The 18363-nt window shown below is 39.7% G+C and overlaps 1 protein-coding gene across 1 annotated transcript in view; it reads left to right on the top strand.

The window, feature by feature from the left end:
• LOC111225999 (glutamate receptor ionotropic, kainate 2-like) overlaps window positions 1-18363 on the top strand; it is a 356655-nt gene that overhangs the window by 96915 nt on the left and 241377 nt on the right. The window contains exon 8 of the mRNA XM_022751076.1: window positions 17445-17612. Coding sequence (XP_022606797.1) covers window positions 17445-17612 — 168 coding nt within the window. The remainder of the gene's footprint in view (window positions 1-17444; window positions 17613-18363) is intronic.

An 18363-nucleotide genomic window follows, 5' to 3' on the forward strand; every position in this document is an offset into this window, starting at 1 on the left:
ATAGTGACAAACGGACACAGATCATTTCCAATAAAAATAAGATAAACAATATGAAAAAGAAAGTCTGTACAAAACATTCTGATATGAGTCGAGTGTATCATAGTGCACAATAATAAACAGCAAAAAGTAAATAGTAGTGTGAGATGAATAGCGGTTGATTTGGTGATTATTACAGTATGACAGAATTGCAGTAAAGCAGTTCAATGCTTACTTTGCATTAGGTGTGCTAATGGCTTTGGGGAAGAAACTGTTTCCTGATGAAACCGAAATTCGAAATATCGAAATGAAAGCGGATGGTAAGATGAGATGAATCCAATTTCTCATTTGTTCACAAAAATTCAGAAATCTCCGTTGTGACGAAGTATTTACTGTAGCCAGACTCATCATATAAATGTGTTCATGTGTTTCACCTTGTATTGGTGCTGATATGGGTCGCGGGTTTGTAGCAACAGGGTGGGTGAGTTTCTGTGCACTGAGTGACTAAGACTCTACAGTAGATCTTTGTGGTGGATTGGAGTATGCTGTGCTTTCTGCCCTCCAAGAATCTGCTCCCTCCCATTGTGGTTTGCTCATTGACATTTCCAGATGTGAGTAGTTCACAAAGGCTGTGACTGAGGAGAGAGGCTGACATTTTGTGTCTGTGCGAGTGCTTGACAATGGCTGAGAAGCACTGACATTTGTGAAAGTGCCGAGTGGAGCACTCCTAAGATTTTCTATTATGAGAAAGAGAGGGAAATTATACATTACATCCTGTTGTCTATCTGTTACAGTAATCTGTGCTCATAGGATGTCAGATAAGAAAAAGAAACAGAAAAAGAGGAGTGGTAGGGAAAGAGGAGAAACAAAGTACAGGAAGAAGGAGAGAGCAGAAGAAAGGACGATAGAATAAATACAACAACCTAGTTGCAATTCTCTGGTGGTTCACTGTGTGAAAGCATTTTCAATCTTTTCCTTCTAAACCTCCCTCAACTGCTGCAGACAGCTCCCTGAAGTATATAAAGCCTTCTGCTGTTGATCTTATATGAAAAAGGTACAAACTGCTCTGCACAAACAGGCCACTGAATAATAATAACATCTCTCTATGAAACAGATTCACAAGTGTCTGCAAGATTCACACAGGCTCAGAGAGATGGAACAGACACTGAGCAATGATAGTTTGACTATAAATCAGATCATTTCACAATTACAAATTTAAAATATTCAGTAAAATGCTGAAAAATACTTAACTTTATATTTACTCCTAACTCCATCATTAACAAATCTAGAAAACTATAAACATGCAAATACAGGGAGAGACACTGTGCCTCACCCACCGCCACTGCTGGTCACACCAGTCATGTCACTTCAAAGAGGAAGCCAGGTTTCCCTGGTCACATGTTGTATCTACATGCAGTATTGACTGTCTCATTGGAGTACTCATTTACATTTCAGCTGCCCTATGATGAGTATAGACACAATATCCAACTGATCATGTCCCTATCAGACCTGGGATGTCTGTAATAAGCATCATGAGAACTTGTTTTTGTACTGTGTATTGTGTCATAAGAAAAGATAATGGACTCTGTATGTACAACACTCTATGAGCAGGGCCAGATTGTCTTCTTAGGCCTTCTTAAGGCCCCTATCAAACCCTCAGTCCTTTTCCATGTTGATAGCTACCTGGTCCCAGGTGTGCTACATGTCCATTTGTGGTAATTTGATAAAACATGAAGAAACTAAAGAGTCCCATACACAGCTGATCACTCATAAACACTGAAGTCAAGGAGTTTCAGACTTTACATCTTGGGTAAAGTTTTACCCAGTGATTCATGATCAGGTAAAGTCTTTCATTGGGTATAGTTCATCAGGTATTCTACAAGTCATTAGCTAGGTCTGCCCCCCCCATTCAGACAGATTCAATCTGGTCGGTCCAGTCAACCATTTATCAAAAATGGGGCGGGTTTGATATGACTACTACTGCAACCAACCATGATGGCTGCTGCTGATGGGAAGAGGTCTGTTGGATGCACCATTGCGACAGTATTAAACCAACTGAGTGGCACATTATTTAGAACAACTGCACTAACGCTTTAGTCTGATGCTCTGATTGGTTGGTCTGCAAACGTTGATTACGGAAATATAAAATGAGCGCAGTGGCTCAGGACATATTCGCAAATGCAAATCAAGTAAACAAAGGTGATGAAGGTCTGAGGACCAAAATGTCATGAGTGAAGTTGTCTGGTTGTCTTACACCACCTCATTGCAGTCAGCGGGTGGATTATGTCACTATTAAAAACGTGGCCAAAGTGACCAGTGTGCAGGATTATTTGTTTTCTTCAGTCAAGATTTTTTTATACTACAGACTTGTTACGGCTTTCTGCTGCACTGAACTTTGACATGATGTAATGACACACATTTCCTAGGAGTATGCACCATGTGGGCACAAGAGTTATAATGGATTTAGTGATGCATTTTACCCAACAAATCTGTGGTTAATCAAATTGTTCCACAGTAAATCTAGGGCCTCTGCAGCACAGGGCAATTCCCCACTTCACCCTACTGGTAATCCTTCCTTACACATGAGGCCAGACAGAGACTGTATTCTTTCTTTGGCTTTGTGGTTTTACAGCATCTGTGACAGGGTTCACAATGCCGTAGATGTTTCTGATCCTGGATTCTGTCTTGGCCTCGTTCCACGTGATCTTTGATGTAGGTTGGAAAAGACCAGCAGCTAATCTTGGTCAGGGTTAAATGTGTACACCGTGGTGGGACCGTAATCTGACCTGGTGCCTGTCTGGGAAGATGTTATAGTATGTGATCTGACTGCACAAGTAGAAACCTCACACAATGTGAAAAAGTGAGCAAAGATATTACATGTGCTTGTTATGTATGTACTTGGACAAAATCATTAAACTGAGAAGAATCGCTGTGACTCTGAGGAAGAACTGTGTCTGTGGGATTCTGAGGATTAATACAGCCGAAGCATCGGTGCTATTGAAATGAATCCTAACCAGTATATATATCGCACATATATATCGCACAAGACAAATGTAGGACAACAATTTTTCATCGGGAGGACACAACTGATGTCTCCCAATGCGCCTTCAATATTTCAAAACCCCATAATCATTGAAAAAGTCCAACATTGACAACACTAAAAGTTAAAACCCTTTATAATCCTTTTTAATGAACTCAGACTCTGTTTTTCAAACCATTTGTGGTCTACATTCTTTAGCAATAGACAAACATTCTGTAATTACCTCTTGGTATTGTTTGGTATTGAATTCAGATTACCCATCTACACACAAGGGATTCACATGAACTGATACATTCATTAGAAGGTGGATAAATGAACTGAGCCCGACTGGACCAGTCAAGACCCAGCGGGTTGGGCGGGATTCGGACAAAGATTTAGAAATGATGTTTCTGTTTGGGGTAAACAGCCAAGCTGTGACCATGGTAACAATTGCATGACAGGGTAACATTAACTCAGACATAAAACAGAATGCTTGTTTGGGTACGGTTAAAAAAGAAGTTGAGGTGGTACCATCCTGGTCATGTAAACGCATGTGCATGTGCATGTGCACCTCACTTTCAACTGGCTCAAGCAATCACTTTTTACAAGCAACATATTTTAGGAGGTCTCGTCAATCTATATTTTTGACTATGTTTTTGGAAAACTTTGATGTTTTTTCAGTCGTTGTCTTTTATCTAATAATATCTGAAATGTACAAACTTAAAAAAGGAGTGAGGACATTGTGCGTGCGTTTGTTAAGAAGGTAAGCATATCTTTTCAGTTGCTCAGCTGAGCACGTCATTCTTCTCGTATGCTGGAGATAAGGTTGCAGATAATTTTATGACGTGTGTTCAGCAAGTTAATGTTTTTGGCCTTAATTGCTCATCAAGAAAACATAGTGGCTGCATGTGTAGTTAGGTTGACGAGGTGGAATGCAGCAACCTTTATGTGACTTATGATTTATATTGCAGAAATTGTGGCCTTACCTCCCAAATGTGTGATACCAAGAGATGCTGTAAGACCTATTAATGTGCTAGTCAATTGAATTAGAGAATTAAGGGATTATTGAGTAATAAAGTTATAAGGCTTTGTTAAACCATACATGGTTATTTATTTCTGTTTGAATTTTCAGATACCACATCCACCTACTTTGTACCTCTCTCCAAGTGCCTAGAAAAAGTTAGCAGAACAATCTGCCTGATGCGTGTCTCCAGGTGTGTGTGTGTGTGTGTGTGTGTGTCTGCGTGCATGTGATGATGAACCTGGCCCAGTGCAATAGAGCCTAAGATGTAGATAAACTTTATGCCACAGAAATGTTTGATGAGCGGAGCACCACGCAGACCCTCTGAGCTCCTTCATGCAGCCAAGGCCCGTTCACATCTGCTTCGCTTCCTGCACATAAATGAAATCAGTACATCTTATTTGAAATCGATACTATTTTAAAATCATCACCACCTTCAGTGACTGATTTTGAGTAATCACCTATGATGTAGCAGCTGCATGATCTCGCATCGTGGGCCACCACTGGAACACAGTGAAGAGTTTAAATTACACATTATAAATGCATATTATATTATATATTCACTTTATCACAAGGACTCCAATGTAACAAGGACCTCAGATGCCTACCTTCATCCATTTGTCAGGATAGTCTATCACTATGACAACCGTTTTGACAGATTTTACGATCTTTTCATACCAAAATACTTCAATAGATAGTAACAGTAAAATGTCTGTAATATTATTTCATAAGATTAATTTGCGCTGCGTAAAGCATTGACATTGGTATTATTTATTTATCATTGTTTTGAATCCAATGGTACGAAGCATTTCATCCAACAATTTTGAGATACAGCCATTTCTGTATCGAACTACAAGTTAGTCATTAGTCCGGTTTCTCATTTGATCGTTTTTCACAAAACGACTAGTAGAAATACAGGCTCCCATTAAAGACGAGATAGAGTCGAATAAGACATATTTATAAAAAATATCTTCCGGTGCCCTTTTAGGGAGAAATGATGGGAAGTGTAGCTGCATGTCTGAGTTTCCATGCATTTCCATGGTGTTTAGAGGTCAGGCTGTATTCTGATTAACTGATGACATATGGCGTTACTTTTTGTGCCTCATTCCTGAGCATGCAGTGGGACTTTCTGAACACAGACAAATACATTTTGCAAACACACAAATTATATTTTGAAGAGAAAATATTTTTAAATTTTTAGAATAACTTATCCTGAGCAAACTAAGGACTAGGCCTGTGTGGTACGTTCTCTACCAGGTCTTTTTTACAGTTCTTCCAGAATACGGTTGATAATTCTACTTGCGACCTGATTGGTGACGAAACAGCCAATCAGGATTACTTTCTCCTCCAAGCCTGTGATTGGCTGGTTTTGTGGCACTTTTGTAACACTGCGCAGAGTTGAGCACACTCAGAGCGCAAGGAGACAGTGTGAGTGTGCTCAAACAGAGCAGAGATCTGTGAGAGAACAACGGACTAAAACTGACTGAGAGACAAGATTTTTGTGCGACTATGTGGATAATATCAAATGGGGAAATACATTTATTGAGCACAGAATTGCTTTTTTTGGTCAAAAATATTTCTTCTCAAAAATACAATATGTGTGTTTGCAAAATGTATTTGTCTGTTCTCAGAAAGTCGCACAGCACACAAATAATGCCATAATGACCTCTGTTCCTTTTTTTTTTTAGAAATCACAAACACACACAAACACACACAAACACACACACACACACACACACACACACAGACAGAGCCCTCTCCGGGATCAAGTGACTCTGCTGTTGTTTCAGGTATTTTTCAGCTCCACGTCCGATTGGCAGTGATATAAACATGACACCCGGGTGAACTGGCTAGGTTTCGCCCCTTTTCCGGGCTGCGCTCAATAAGTTTTAAAAACATACAATCTCCGACCGAAGCATCTAACACGGAGATTCCGACTGTTACAGGAGCACAAACCGGGGGATGAGATGACACGGCAGCGAGCAGCTCACTCTTTGAATCTGCATCCGTGTTTGTGCTCTGTAACTGCATGTGACTCCCTGCAGTTGTGTGTCTGTATCCTCTCAGTCTGAACAGAGAGATAATCTTGTGTGGCAGTGTGAAAGGAGTCAGACGCCTGTTTTTTTAGCAAGTTTACCTGCATTTAAAAAAACCTGCTTATACACACTGACTCTGGTGTAGAATTAGCACGTATAGTTTCCCCTGTGTACTGAGCAAAACACTCTCTCTCTCACTCTTCAGTCTTATTGTGGCTCACTAGATGCAACACAGCTGGTTGGTTGAGGGAGGACACAGCGGTATTCATCCATATTTTCCGTCTGTGTCCATATACTCAGAGTCTTGGTTTGGCTTTCCAAAATCACTGCTCCTGTTTCGTCATTGTTCCCAACATTATTCTATTTACATTCATACATTTCTTTGTATGTTGTTTTTTCCTGTACTGGCTCCATCTGCTTGGAGGTGCAGGAAGGGGAACAGACGACCCGCACCCCACCCTCCAGCCCCAACCCCCTGTACTGCAGCAGAGCCTCAGCTGTGATAAAGATGGAACATGCTCTCGGAGCTCGTCATGCTACGCTTCCTGTTCTGCAGCACTGATATTCTGACACTGATCGCCATCAAACTGTCAACAACAGACAGTGACTGAAGTGCTGGGGTGGGCGGAGGTGCTGGGGGAAGCGAGTGTATTTCTCCTCATAAATAATTTTCACTCAACAGAAACAATGAGCTGAAACAGGATTTACAATTAATTTCTGTCTTTTTTGAGAGAGGAAATTGAGATGGATGACGCCTGCCGTTTGCCGGCTCCTGCCAGAGAGACGGTGGGAGCGACCACCCTGTAGCCTTTCTGGACAGGCTCCAGTCAAAGCCCAGTCAGAGGAGATTAAAGAATATTATCTTTGCATTGTGGGTGCAAACATGATGTTTAGATCAGATTCAAAAAAATCCCAATACAAATGATCAACCGCAATTTTTGGAACGTTATTAATTAAAATGATCAAAACTAATTGGAAAATCTAGTAAAATAGTGCTAAAAAAAAGTGTTAAAATTGAGTTGTAATCAGATTTATAACACAAATAAAATAACAATGCCATTAAGGCAAATGGAGGAGGGCTTCAGTTACTATTACAGCAAGAACAGCAATCATGACTGTATATACAGTGCACTCAATAACCCATGATGACATAGTGAAATAATGTTTTTAGAAATTTAAGCAAATTTATTAAAGACTGAAAACTGAAATTACAAAAGTGTTCACACCTGCTGGCACTCCCAGTGGTGATCAGGTGCATCCTGCATGCTTTGATGAAAACTTGAATGAAGTCCACCTGTGGCACCCTTTAGTTGCACCTCAGAACAAAAACCAAGCCATGAGATCCAAGGAACTCTCTGAGGTATAGATCAGGGCAAGGATATAAAACCATCTCTGATTGGGTTAGGGGTTAGGGTTTGGGTTAGACTGGTCTGAATTGAGGGAAGGATGAAAGCAGCCTGAGAAACAACCAAGGCTACAGTGGAGTGGCTTTGGGACAAGTCTCTGACTGTCCTCGAGTCAAAGACCAGACTTGAACATCAGAGAATATTTGTGGAGAGACCTGAAGATGACAGATCAGACCTTCCCATCCAGTCTGACGGCGCTTGAGAGGATCCAGGAAGAATGGGACAAACTGCACAAATCAAGGTGTGCGAAGCTCGTAGAGACTCAGCAAGAAGACTCAGCTGTAATTACTACCAAGGAGCTTCTACAAAGTTCTGCAGTACTAGTAGAGAAAGAGGGAGAGTGCATGCAAGATCTGGGTTGAAACCAACTTTATAATGAGCAAAGAGTTTGGGTCAAATACCAGACTAAAACACAAAGCCTCCAGCTTTAATATGCAACGTCTGGTCCAGCGTCTGTAAAGTGATAGAAGATTCTGTAGAGTCATAGAGATGTTTGGAAATAAAAGGGAAGCAATCGCCTTCTATTTCTCTTGAAACTGTGTTGCCTGCAGTAAGAATTAACCAATTACAACAGCTGACTAGCTGATGGACAAGACTAGGTTATCTTCCAATAACCAGTGGTAATGTAAGAAAACATGGTGCTTTGTTCTTTGTCCTTTCTTAAAAGGAAACAGTGTGTGTGGTGCAGCAGAGGAAAAAAGGATTTAATATGGCTGTGGTTCTTATTGATACGATATGTTGAATGGTGCATTGTACATGCTAAGGCCTTGTGCAGGGTTTAGGCAGGAGTCCTTGTGGAGGCAGGTGAGGCCCCTACAGCTTTGACACTGTCCAGGCAGGAAAGCAGTCACAGCAAACATGAGGTGCTCATCTGTCCTTTGCTGTCTCTTTGAATGCAGCAGGAGATTTGTTTGCAGTTTTCTGACATCTTAAGTATTGATTGAGTTTCCAGCAGTGATTCAGTTTGGGAGACTGAAGCATTCATGCGGGATCAGATTTCTTATCTTTCATAGGCAGATTTTCTAAGCTATGGAAGTTTACCATTGCTCTTGTGATAAAAATCAATTTGAATCAGGAACTCCAGATTTATACCCACATTCTGTGTAAATCTGTCTTTGAACTCTGCTGAGCCTCAGAGTCTGTCAGTCTCTTAGTTCAACATGGCCTTTACCCACTCAAAGAGGAGGAGCAGGAGTGCAACTGACAAACAGCTGTTTTAGCAAACCAAACAGCAGTAGTGCTACCGAGTGACTGTTGACTCAGCACATTCATCAATGGGCTGCACAGCCTTCCTCTGCAGCCCGAACACATGGGTTTTAAAGAGCATGGGAAGTTAATCAACTAAATTTAAAATACACAAAATGCATCTGTATATAAAAAGTCATGTGTGGCCTGATGGTGGGCGTGAGGACTCCTCCTGATGAGAGCACTAGCTTCTCTGTGGGTTTGTCCAGCTTTGTCCATCTACTGCACTAAAATGAAGGTTATTGTTTCCCATAAAATGTTGCAATAACTTTGGTGATTTTTTCATCTTGGGTCATCATCAGATCATCATTTTGGTTTATCTTGGTGGATATTAAGTCATAAACCAAAGTATTAGACAAAGCCTCAGTTGAACTTTGTGTTCAGCCCTAGACTCTTTGTCTTGTGGATGTTATTGCCTTCACATGAAGTAAATTAAAAATAATGAGAATATCTCTACCTACAATCTTGTCTGTTATTTCTGGGTCGGGATGAGAGATGGATGACTACGTTGCTTTTGAACAAAAGATCAGAGCCGGATTAGACACTTTATACGTTCATATACTTCTTAAAATCCATTATGACTTCGATAGTGGCCGTGTGATTACATATGTACGTATGTCTCCGGTGGCTATTCAGAGTGAGTGACCTCATGCTCAGGAGAACTGTGACTTTGTTAATGACTTGATGAAAATACAGTCTTGTGGTGAACTGACTACCGGCTGACAGAAGCTGAAGATGTTTCTCACAGTGCAGAGGATTCAGCCAATCTCCTATGGAAATACATTCATGAATCAGTTGATCAGACTTGAGCAGCAGATGTGATTTTGTATTCATTCTGTCTTTGCTGTGGCACAAACTGTGTTGGACGTTTTTTACATGCAACGCTCCTGAGACAGACGTACAGATTTCTGCTAATGCCAGTACACCCCTGGCAAGCTCTGCCTGTTCTGTAAGGTTGTAATGATCACAAGGACTTCAAAGCTGCTACCAGTGTAATAACTAATCAGAGGTTGTTGTTGTTGTTGTTGTTGTTGTTGTTGTTCGCCAGCCTTTCTGTTGGGATATACATATGGGAAATATATGAATCATATCATAATATATGAAGTAAAGATGAAAGCAGTATTGACAGGATGAGTAGTACCAGTCATGACATATGTGCATGTGCAATTCTGATGTAAATGGAGTGTGTGATTCACCATACAGATCTTTATTCTCTTTACACTTTATTCTCTTTTTACTGTATAAGTAAAAGTGTATAAGTTAGTTCATTTCCAAATACATATACTGCTGAGTTCTTTGCTTTATGACATTATATTAGAAGAGAGAAGAATGAAAGAAACCAAACTAAAAATACAAACATGCATTAATTAAAAATGATGAATACAAGCTCACCATTAATGAAGTGACCAACCTTTCAACTTGACTGGTCATCGATATTAACTTTGTGTTTTAGTATCAACTTCTTGGCCTGTAACAAAATACCTGGTGAATCTAGTGAAGATGAATGACATCAGCTGTTTATGGTCTATGTGGTAAATGAAATAAAATTGGAAACTTGCAACACAAATATGAATACAACTTTGAAGATTTGTAATCCTAAATCTTTGAAATTGTAGTTTCAAAAGATACATGAGAAACAGTCATTCTATCTGACTGAGATCTGTGATCGTGTCTGTCCTCGTGTGCATTGCTGTACAGTCTGTTTTATAACAGCCATAAGTTATTTGGGGCTGTCATTTATAGTGATTTTGAAGCAGCTAAGAATGTTTTCCTCCACCTGGCGTCATGCCTAACAACACCTCTTAGCCTTTTTAAAACCACGGAGACGCTCGGCTCTAAGTGGCTTGTTGCTTAAGTACTCTCTCTGATCAATCATGGACACAACGTTTTGACTGTTCGTGTTTAATTTCCAGAGAGCACTGCCTGTCGGTGACGGCTGAGTGCTGTGGTCAATGTGTGTCCCCTGTCATTTCATCAGATTGATGGAGTGGTGATGGATTTCTCTCTTGACTGATCTCTGGCTCTCGGTCAGGCCGCATGCCTTTAAAGGACTGTTACCTTCACACACACATACATGCACAGGAGTAAGTGATCGTCCAGCTTCTAAAGTGCTTATTTATGATAAGGAATTGTATCCAGATAAACTCTCAGTTTCTGTTCAGCCATGTCGGCCGCTTGTGCCGACAAACCACTTCATCTTTTTACTTTAAACAAGTTTTAATTGTAAGATCATAGTAACATCATATTAACAGATTGAGTTCTGCATTTGAAATGATAAAATACGAAGAAGGAAGATTGCAGCTGAGGTGCAGTGAAGGCTGACTGTGATAGCATAGGAAACCTGTCAGTCAAGGAAACAAACACCAAGCATTTAAGTCTGGCATCTTCTACCTCCTCATGTTTGAAAAGAACAAATTTAATGAGTGATTCTTAGATGGGATACTTGTAGATTATTATTTTGGTTTGTGATGGGTTCTGGGTTTTACAGTAAAAAAATACAGCATGACTGACATTGAGAAAAACACAAGATATAACATATAGATGTATAGGTGGTGGTACTGTTTTGAAAAGTTTCCACACCTCTCACGGGGGATTTTTTGTAGTATATTTTTGGGAAGTTTTTCTTTTGTGCATTACAGGAAACAGAGAGATTAGAGAGATGACAAGAAAAGAAGGTGATGCAACAAAATGTCTCCAGTTTAATTTAAACTGGGAATGTTGCAGTTCATGGTTGGCATCTTAACCACTTACACTGCATTTAGACCTGGCATTAAAACACGTTTTGAGCGGATAGTGCTAGACCACATGACAGTACAGGTGTAAATGTACCCAAGATGCATTGTGATTTGATTGGTCAAACCACCTCCAGAGGTGGTGAGGGATTATGACCAAATTGAACATGTGTAAATGCAATTGTGTTTTCAATCCACAACAACTACATGTGTGAAAATATATAATCATGTGCAACTGTTCCAAACCAGCGAGGTAGCAGCTAGCAGCCATTAGCCAGCTGCATAAATCACCATTCTCCTCTGCTTCTGTGTTCAGCAGTCAGTTTGTTGAAGACAGTATCCAAAAGTAAACAAACCCAATAATGCAGCTTCACAGATGACTGCCATCTTCTTTTATTCTTCTTCTTTGGGGACCTCTTTTTTTTGGGGGGACCTGCGCAAACTACCGTTTATTTTCTCACATGCACTTTGTGGCAAATGTAATGATTGCTTGGATTGTGTCATTTGGCAAAGGTTTTTCAAGTCAAGCTTATCTTACACTGCATGTAGAAGTGGTAAGGGTCTGGTTCGATGGTAACCATGGAAACAGCAGGACTTTGACCCCCAGGATCGACGTTCGCAGTAGCACGTGTGATCAGGTTTAGGCCACAAAAGCACTTTGTGTAAGGTTAGGTTAGGGGAAATATTGTGGTGTTGCTTAAATAGATTAGTAATATAGATTAACCAATAACACCATTTTTTCCCAAAACTTACCCAAGCACCATGACCATAGAAACATTGACATGCCTTAGTTCCTATGAGCAGTATTGAGTATTGAGGAAATATTGACATGGAACATTTTGCAGATATGTTCAGAGTCAGTATTTTGTGACATGGCAATTACATTCATGAATAACTTCTCATTAAGTTAATGGCTGATTTGAAGCTTTATTGACCAGAGACAGCCTGATGGGAAATTTAGGATCTGACAGTGTGACTAATGCATTAACATGGAGAGTGTAAACCGGCCAATTGTGCAGTTATTCATTGTTTTTGCAGCATTGTCAAAATGGAAGAGCAGTGCAGATGAATGCTGTGAGCTTCTGGTGTGCCTTTATGCTGTTTTCAATTTACATCATAGTGCTAGCATTCACCAGTCATCCATACTGTGACAGCGTCAAACTGATGTCGTAGTCTGACACAAATTGCGAACCAGGATTTCATGAGCTTCATCCTGCTGTGTAACGTGCAGTAAACCGCTGCCCCTCAGTCTGAAGGCGCCTTCGCTCTCATTAAGATGAGAAGACGCAAACTGGAGGAGTTTTCTTTCTCTTTCCTTCTATCCTCATCTCACTTATGCTGCTTCATTTCCATATCTCCATGTCCATGCAGACAAGCAAGCAATTTTCTCATTAGACTCAGTGTGTATTCATATTCAAACTTACCTACTTAGACAGTCACCTTTCTAATTCACTAATTCACCATTCTCCAGTGATTCATCTCCATATTTACGGGCCAGATTCCTTTCAAAGGAACCATAGAGATTCTCAGCAGGAAAACGTTGCTTCTCGTGTGTGAACGGACCCATTCCAAACACTCAGCTTTCCAATTATAGTACATCCCGCTTAACTGATGCTTATTAATTCCTTCAAACTCATTATGACATGCAAAATAGGGCACTCCCATGAGACGAATACTAATGAAAGTAGAAACTTCTCAACAGTGCTGCCGCTGTCAGAGGTCTTTCTGTTGATGTTTGCTTTAGGCTCCAGCACGCACACAAAATAAATTCCCCTTTGAAAAGAGCATATTTAAAGAGTCCACTAGTGAAATCACTGTGAGGGACCATTGATCAGCATCAGCTTCTTCTTGTGGTAATCGCTTGTGACAGTAGGGGCCTGCAGTACTCGTGCAGCAGTGTGTATGGATTATGTCTAGATTAGAAGAGGGTCCTACAGTAGAGTGCTTGTAGGTGGAGTAAATAAAGCATGGAGTCCGGGCTCCCCCTGACTGACACTTAGCCAGCAGTGCCAGGCCATAGGGCTAACCCAAACAAAACACTTCAATCTGTCGCCGCTGCTCTGCTCAGCTCCTGGAGGGCTTGATTGATTGATTCGCCGGGCAATCAGAGAACATTGATCGCAGACACCCACTACCACCACCGCCACCTCTCCAGGCCTGCTCTCTGTCCATTCATTTGCCCGCTGTATTCACTGGAGGGCTGTAGCTGCGGAAGCCTGCACTCTTAAACACACATCCAGGCTTTCTGAAGGAAATAAATTACACTGCTTCAAACTGGACACATTATTGTAATTGAATTCTCCCTGGATCTGGTCGCTTGTGTGATCATGGGTCAAGGGTCATTGATATACAGTGTCAGGATATTAAAAGCTTGCTTAGTTTCAGTCTTGAGCATATGCAGTTTTCACGACGTTGGGGGTCAGAGTGCTTCCAAAGCTTAGATGGACTTAAAACCATCAGTACAAAAAAGCAACAGAAATAGAAAATGTAAATGTGAAAATGTAAAATAAATAAATAACCTGTGTTCATAAAAACATGAGGATAACAGTCATTTTAGTAATAATCATCTGATCACTGAACATTTTGTGTTGATATTCACACCTTCTGAAATCCAGAACCAAGTCAGATTTGAACTCACAGATGTCACATGCACACTGCTGAAATCAGCATGGCTTACTCTTTCCAGCAATCTGAGTACACCCAATGTCCATTGAGGATACAAATCTGTTCGGAAATTATATATAAATAGTTTCTACTTATGAGCATAAGCATAAAAACAGGAAGGCAGGAGCATATTCGATGGAAGTGCAGTGCAGACTTTATTCCATGAGTTTACGTTTTGCCACAAAGCTCTGAAGAAGGTTCTTCTCCTAACTCCTGCGTCCTCATGGTTGTTTGCTACCTACGATCATTAAAATGCTTTGTGCAGTTGAGCACATCTCCCCACTGTTTTGACTGCATTAGCTATACAATTATGCAAAAAAAATATTTATTACATATAAATCTGTGAAAATATTAATTTTTTATGAAATGTATGTTTTGGCAGGAGTAAGAAGCTCAGTATGTCCCATACAAGCAAAAACCACAATTTCAAATTATGTAAAGCTTTATTTTTTCATGCTGTTGTAGAACAGGTATAGTAAGACTGACATGAAAGCATCTCTGAATGTGCTGCTCACAGTGATCTGAAGTTTAATCAGTTCATAATGAGATTCTGGGCAAAGCAACGTGAGGTTATCAGTGAAAAAAAACTGATAAAAAACAAAAACTGTTCTCCCAAAAGTATTTACATTAATCCTAAATTAAATGGCAAAATAATGTGTTATCAGTTCTGACTTTCATGATACAACCAATCCAGGGCCTACTGCACCATGGGTAAACTGGACCTTCACTGCATAGCTACTGAAGCTTCATCACACTTTAATACTACCAGAGTTACTGAACGGGGAGCTTTCTGTGCATCACCCCAACCCAGTAAACATCACTTACTCCTACATGGTTTTCCTTTAAAAAATGCACAACTCAGAAGAGTCGTAGAGAGCACTCATAAATGGATCAATCAATGGATCAATAAGAGAGTGGAGCGTCTTCCTAGGGGAACATCTTTGAGAGAAGGGAGAGTGCAGAAACAGTGGAGTGCAGATATTCCAAACATAGAAAGTGGTGAGAAAAATGTCTTCTTTACTTGTTTTTACATTTACATGAGCAATTATTCATCTGTCAGATGTTTTTATCCAAAGTCACGTACAGTGAGAGACAACACTAAAGCTTCAGTGCAGTGGGAGACCTTGGTGTACATACTAAGTACCAATAGAAACTATATGTTCTCATGTGCATCAACATTCAGCACTGATTCTGAGTGTTTACTTGCTAGTCCAAGCTAGCCTAAACAAGCACAGCAAAGCATGAGCATGTTATTATATACAGCATACGCTTTCGCTGAGGAAGCTCAGTTGAGCTGTCAGTCACCAGTGAGGAGCTCCACTGCAAACAGCTACTGATTTGTTGATGGAGATTTGTTTGCACTGAACACCTCTAGTGTTCACAGACAAGGGAGCCGGATATTACTGTACAAATGTACGTGGAACAGCATTCACATGCAAAATCTGGTACTCACACATTACTAATTAAGGCGTCACAGCAATGTGCTGGCTGTTTTAGTAACAAGTAGATGTCAGATTTGAAATTGAGCAACTGGGACCTGGATGGAGGGTTGATGTCAGTTTCCTGTCTGTGCACTCAGTGGAGAAGCTGGTCTGAAATGTGTTAGCTTGTCACATAAACTGGAGGTAGGGAAGATTTTAGATTACAGTACTTAACATCACATGACCAGCCAGTGCAATGCATAATTTTAAAGAGCTGTCACTGTGTTGGATCTGAAATATTATAACATAACTAGCTCCATATGATATTAGAGGAATGCCTCTCTGCTTCGTTTCTGTTCTTTCTTCCATGATTCTACCTATCCTTTCCATACGGGGCACCTGTATGTGGGTAATCGTAAACAAATTTAATTTGGTCACTCTGTGTAATAAACACTGCAACAGTCATGTTGACAAGGCTATACTAACATATAATAGGTCACCACTACAGATAGTGTATGTACATATTTCATATTTCATTACTATAATCATTAGCAACAAAGGATATTGATGTTGTTTCATTTACATCTGTGTGTGATGCAGTACAGGATTCTTAGGTCTGATCAGAACGTAGGGCCTCTGGTTAAGAAAACATTATGACAGGGCGTCAGCAGATAACTGCACATCTCAGGGAAACCTTTCAAATGTGAATACAAGTGCTAAACTTGGCACAAATCCTCCTTGTGTATTACTCTTTTGATAAAACCTGTTAGCCAATTGAATGTTCAAGATGGCCGCCATTTCTGGCAAAGAAATATTATGTTTTTTCAATAAATTAATTCACAATTATCTCATGAATAATCTAGGTGTCAAATCAAACATTTTAACAATGTATAAGATGAAATTTAGTACACTGTTAAACATGAAGTGAAAATCAGCAAAAATCACAAAAAAGCTCACTAACTAGCCTAGTGCTAGCGAGTTAGCCTCACGTGCTAATGTGAAGACACTAAACAAGTCAACTGTCGGCACGTACAGAACCTTTGGTTCACCATTCATAATAAATGGTTTGCAAATACATTATGTTTTATGCAGAATTTTTCACATTACATATTAGAAATTGCACGAATAAAGCTCTGAGGAAATTGTTGTGGCCATGTTGTATTAATGTGATAATGCATGCTACTGGAGTTCTGGTCCTATAGTCTAGTATCATCTTGTATCTGCTGTCACAAGTATTCATATTTAAAGATTTTTGCCTTGTCTTGAATAAAAATATTTCAGACATCAGAGCTGTAACATGATCGAATGGAAGAGAATCACACAAAGCTTCCTCCATTATAGTAAACCATCAATAACATTATAGATAACCATCAGCTTAGTGTATATCTGTATAAAACTTGCACATTAAGTTACCACCGTTTGTCATTGCTGACATTCAGATATTTAGACCCAGTTGTTTCTTTAATTGGATCAGTTTGTCAACTTCTGGGTGAGATTGGCAGATATAAACACTGGCTGTCTAAGTCACCGCCTTTGTCATTAGCATGATGCATACTGCTTGTGCGGTCAAGATATATGCGCTGGTTAGTCATGTGACATGACATCTATGGTTTATCAAACTGGCAGGAAAAGGGACGAGTAAATCCATTCTCATTTTTGTGAACAGAAATAAGGGAGTTTGTTTATTTTTCCCTTTTTCTGTCGAACTGATATAAAAGCTTTAAAAGTGAAAACCAGTTTTCTTCTGAATAAGCCACTTCGCTGTGATTGAGATGCTTCTTCTGACTCAAATTACTAGTGTAACAAGGGTCCGTGTAATTAAGTCATAACTTAATTACATGGGCCGCTGGCTACTGTAAAAAGCATCTTTTCCATTTTTCAACCCTGCTCAGTCACTAATCAATTGTCTCTTTTTCTTTGACAGGGGGAATATTTGAGTCCATTGAGAGCGGCCCATCAGGTGCTGAGGAACTAGCCTTTAAATTTGCTTTAAACACAATCAACAGGAACAGAACTCTACTGCCAAACACCACGCTCACCTATGACATCCAGAGGATAAACATCTATGACAGCTTTGAGGCCTCCAGAAAAGGTATGTATGTGTTTGTGACCGGCACATCATATATACATACACTATACAGAGGGGGTCCAAGAGTCTGAGACCACTTGTGGTCCCCACTGTGTATATAGTGCAGTACTCACATTTGCTCAGAGATGAAAGGTATGCCACAATATAATTATTGTTGAATGTCAATCTGGTTTATGCTTGGAGGACACATATGTAACAGTATTCACTAATTTTAGATTGGACTGATTACAATGAGTTAATCTTGTTTGTGGATTATAATAAGGCCTCCAACACTGTGGAGGACAGTTTTTCTTTCAGTATTTTAGTTTTTTTTGGCTTTGGCAATTATTTTAAACAGCCAATTCAGACAGCATACCAAGGCTGTAATAGTTCAGTAAAATTACAAAATGGAACCACTCTTAGATTCAATATCAGCAGAGGGATCAAACAGCGGACCCAGCTGCTCTTTACTTCTTTTTGCTCATCACTTCACATTAAAAAAGAATGTCAAAGGTATAGAAATAGCTGGAAAAAAATTAAAACGCTGTCAATTATCAGATGAAAATAAGTAAAAAAAAAAAAAAAAAAAAGCCATTGATTGTCTTTTTTGCATTCTCTTTGGTATCAGGTCTAACTCTAAATATTAAAAAAGAAAAAAATACTTTTTGCTATAAAGGACTTCCCATAGGTATTGAAGGTATTTCCATAAAAGATGTTGTATCATACTTTATATTAAAATTAGCAAAACTTGAGTTGAATTTCAATCCGTTAATTG

This window comes from Seriola dumerili, unplaced genomic scaffold, assembly GCF_002260705.1.
Source record: "Seriola dumerili isolate Sdu_G_001 unplaced genomic scaffold, Sdu_1.0 BDQW01000016.1, whole genome shotgun sequence".
In the NCBI taxonomy this organism is placed as follows: domain Eukaryota; kingdom Metazoa; phylum Chordata; class Actinopteri; order Carangiformes; family Carangidae; genus Seriola; species Seriola dumerili.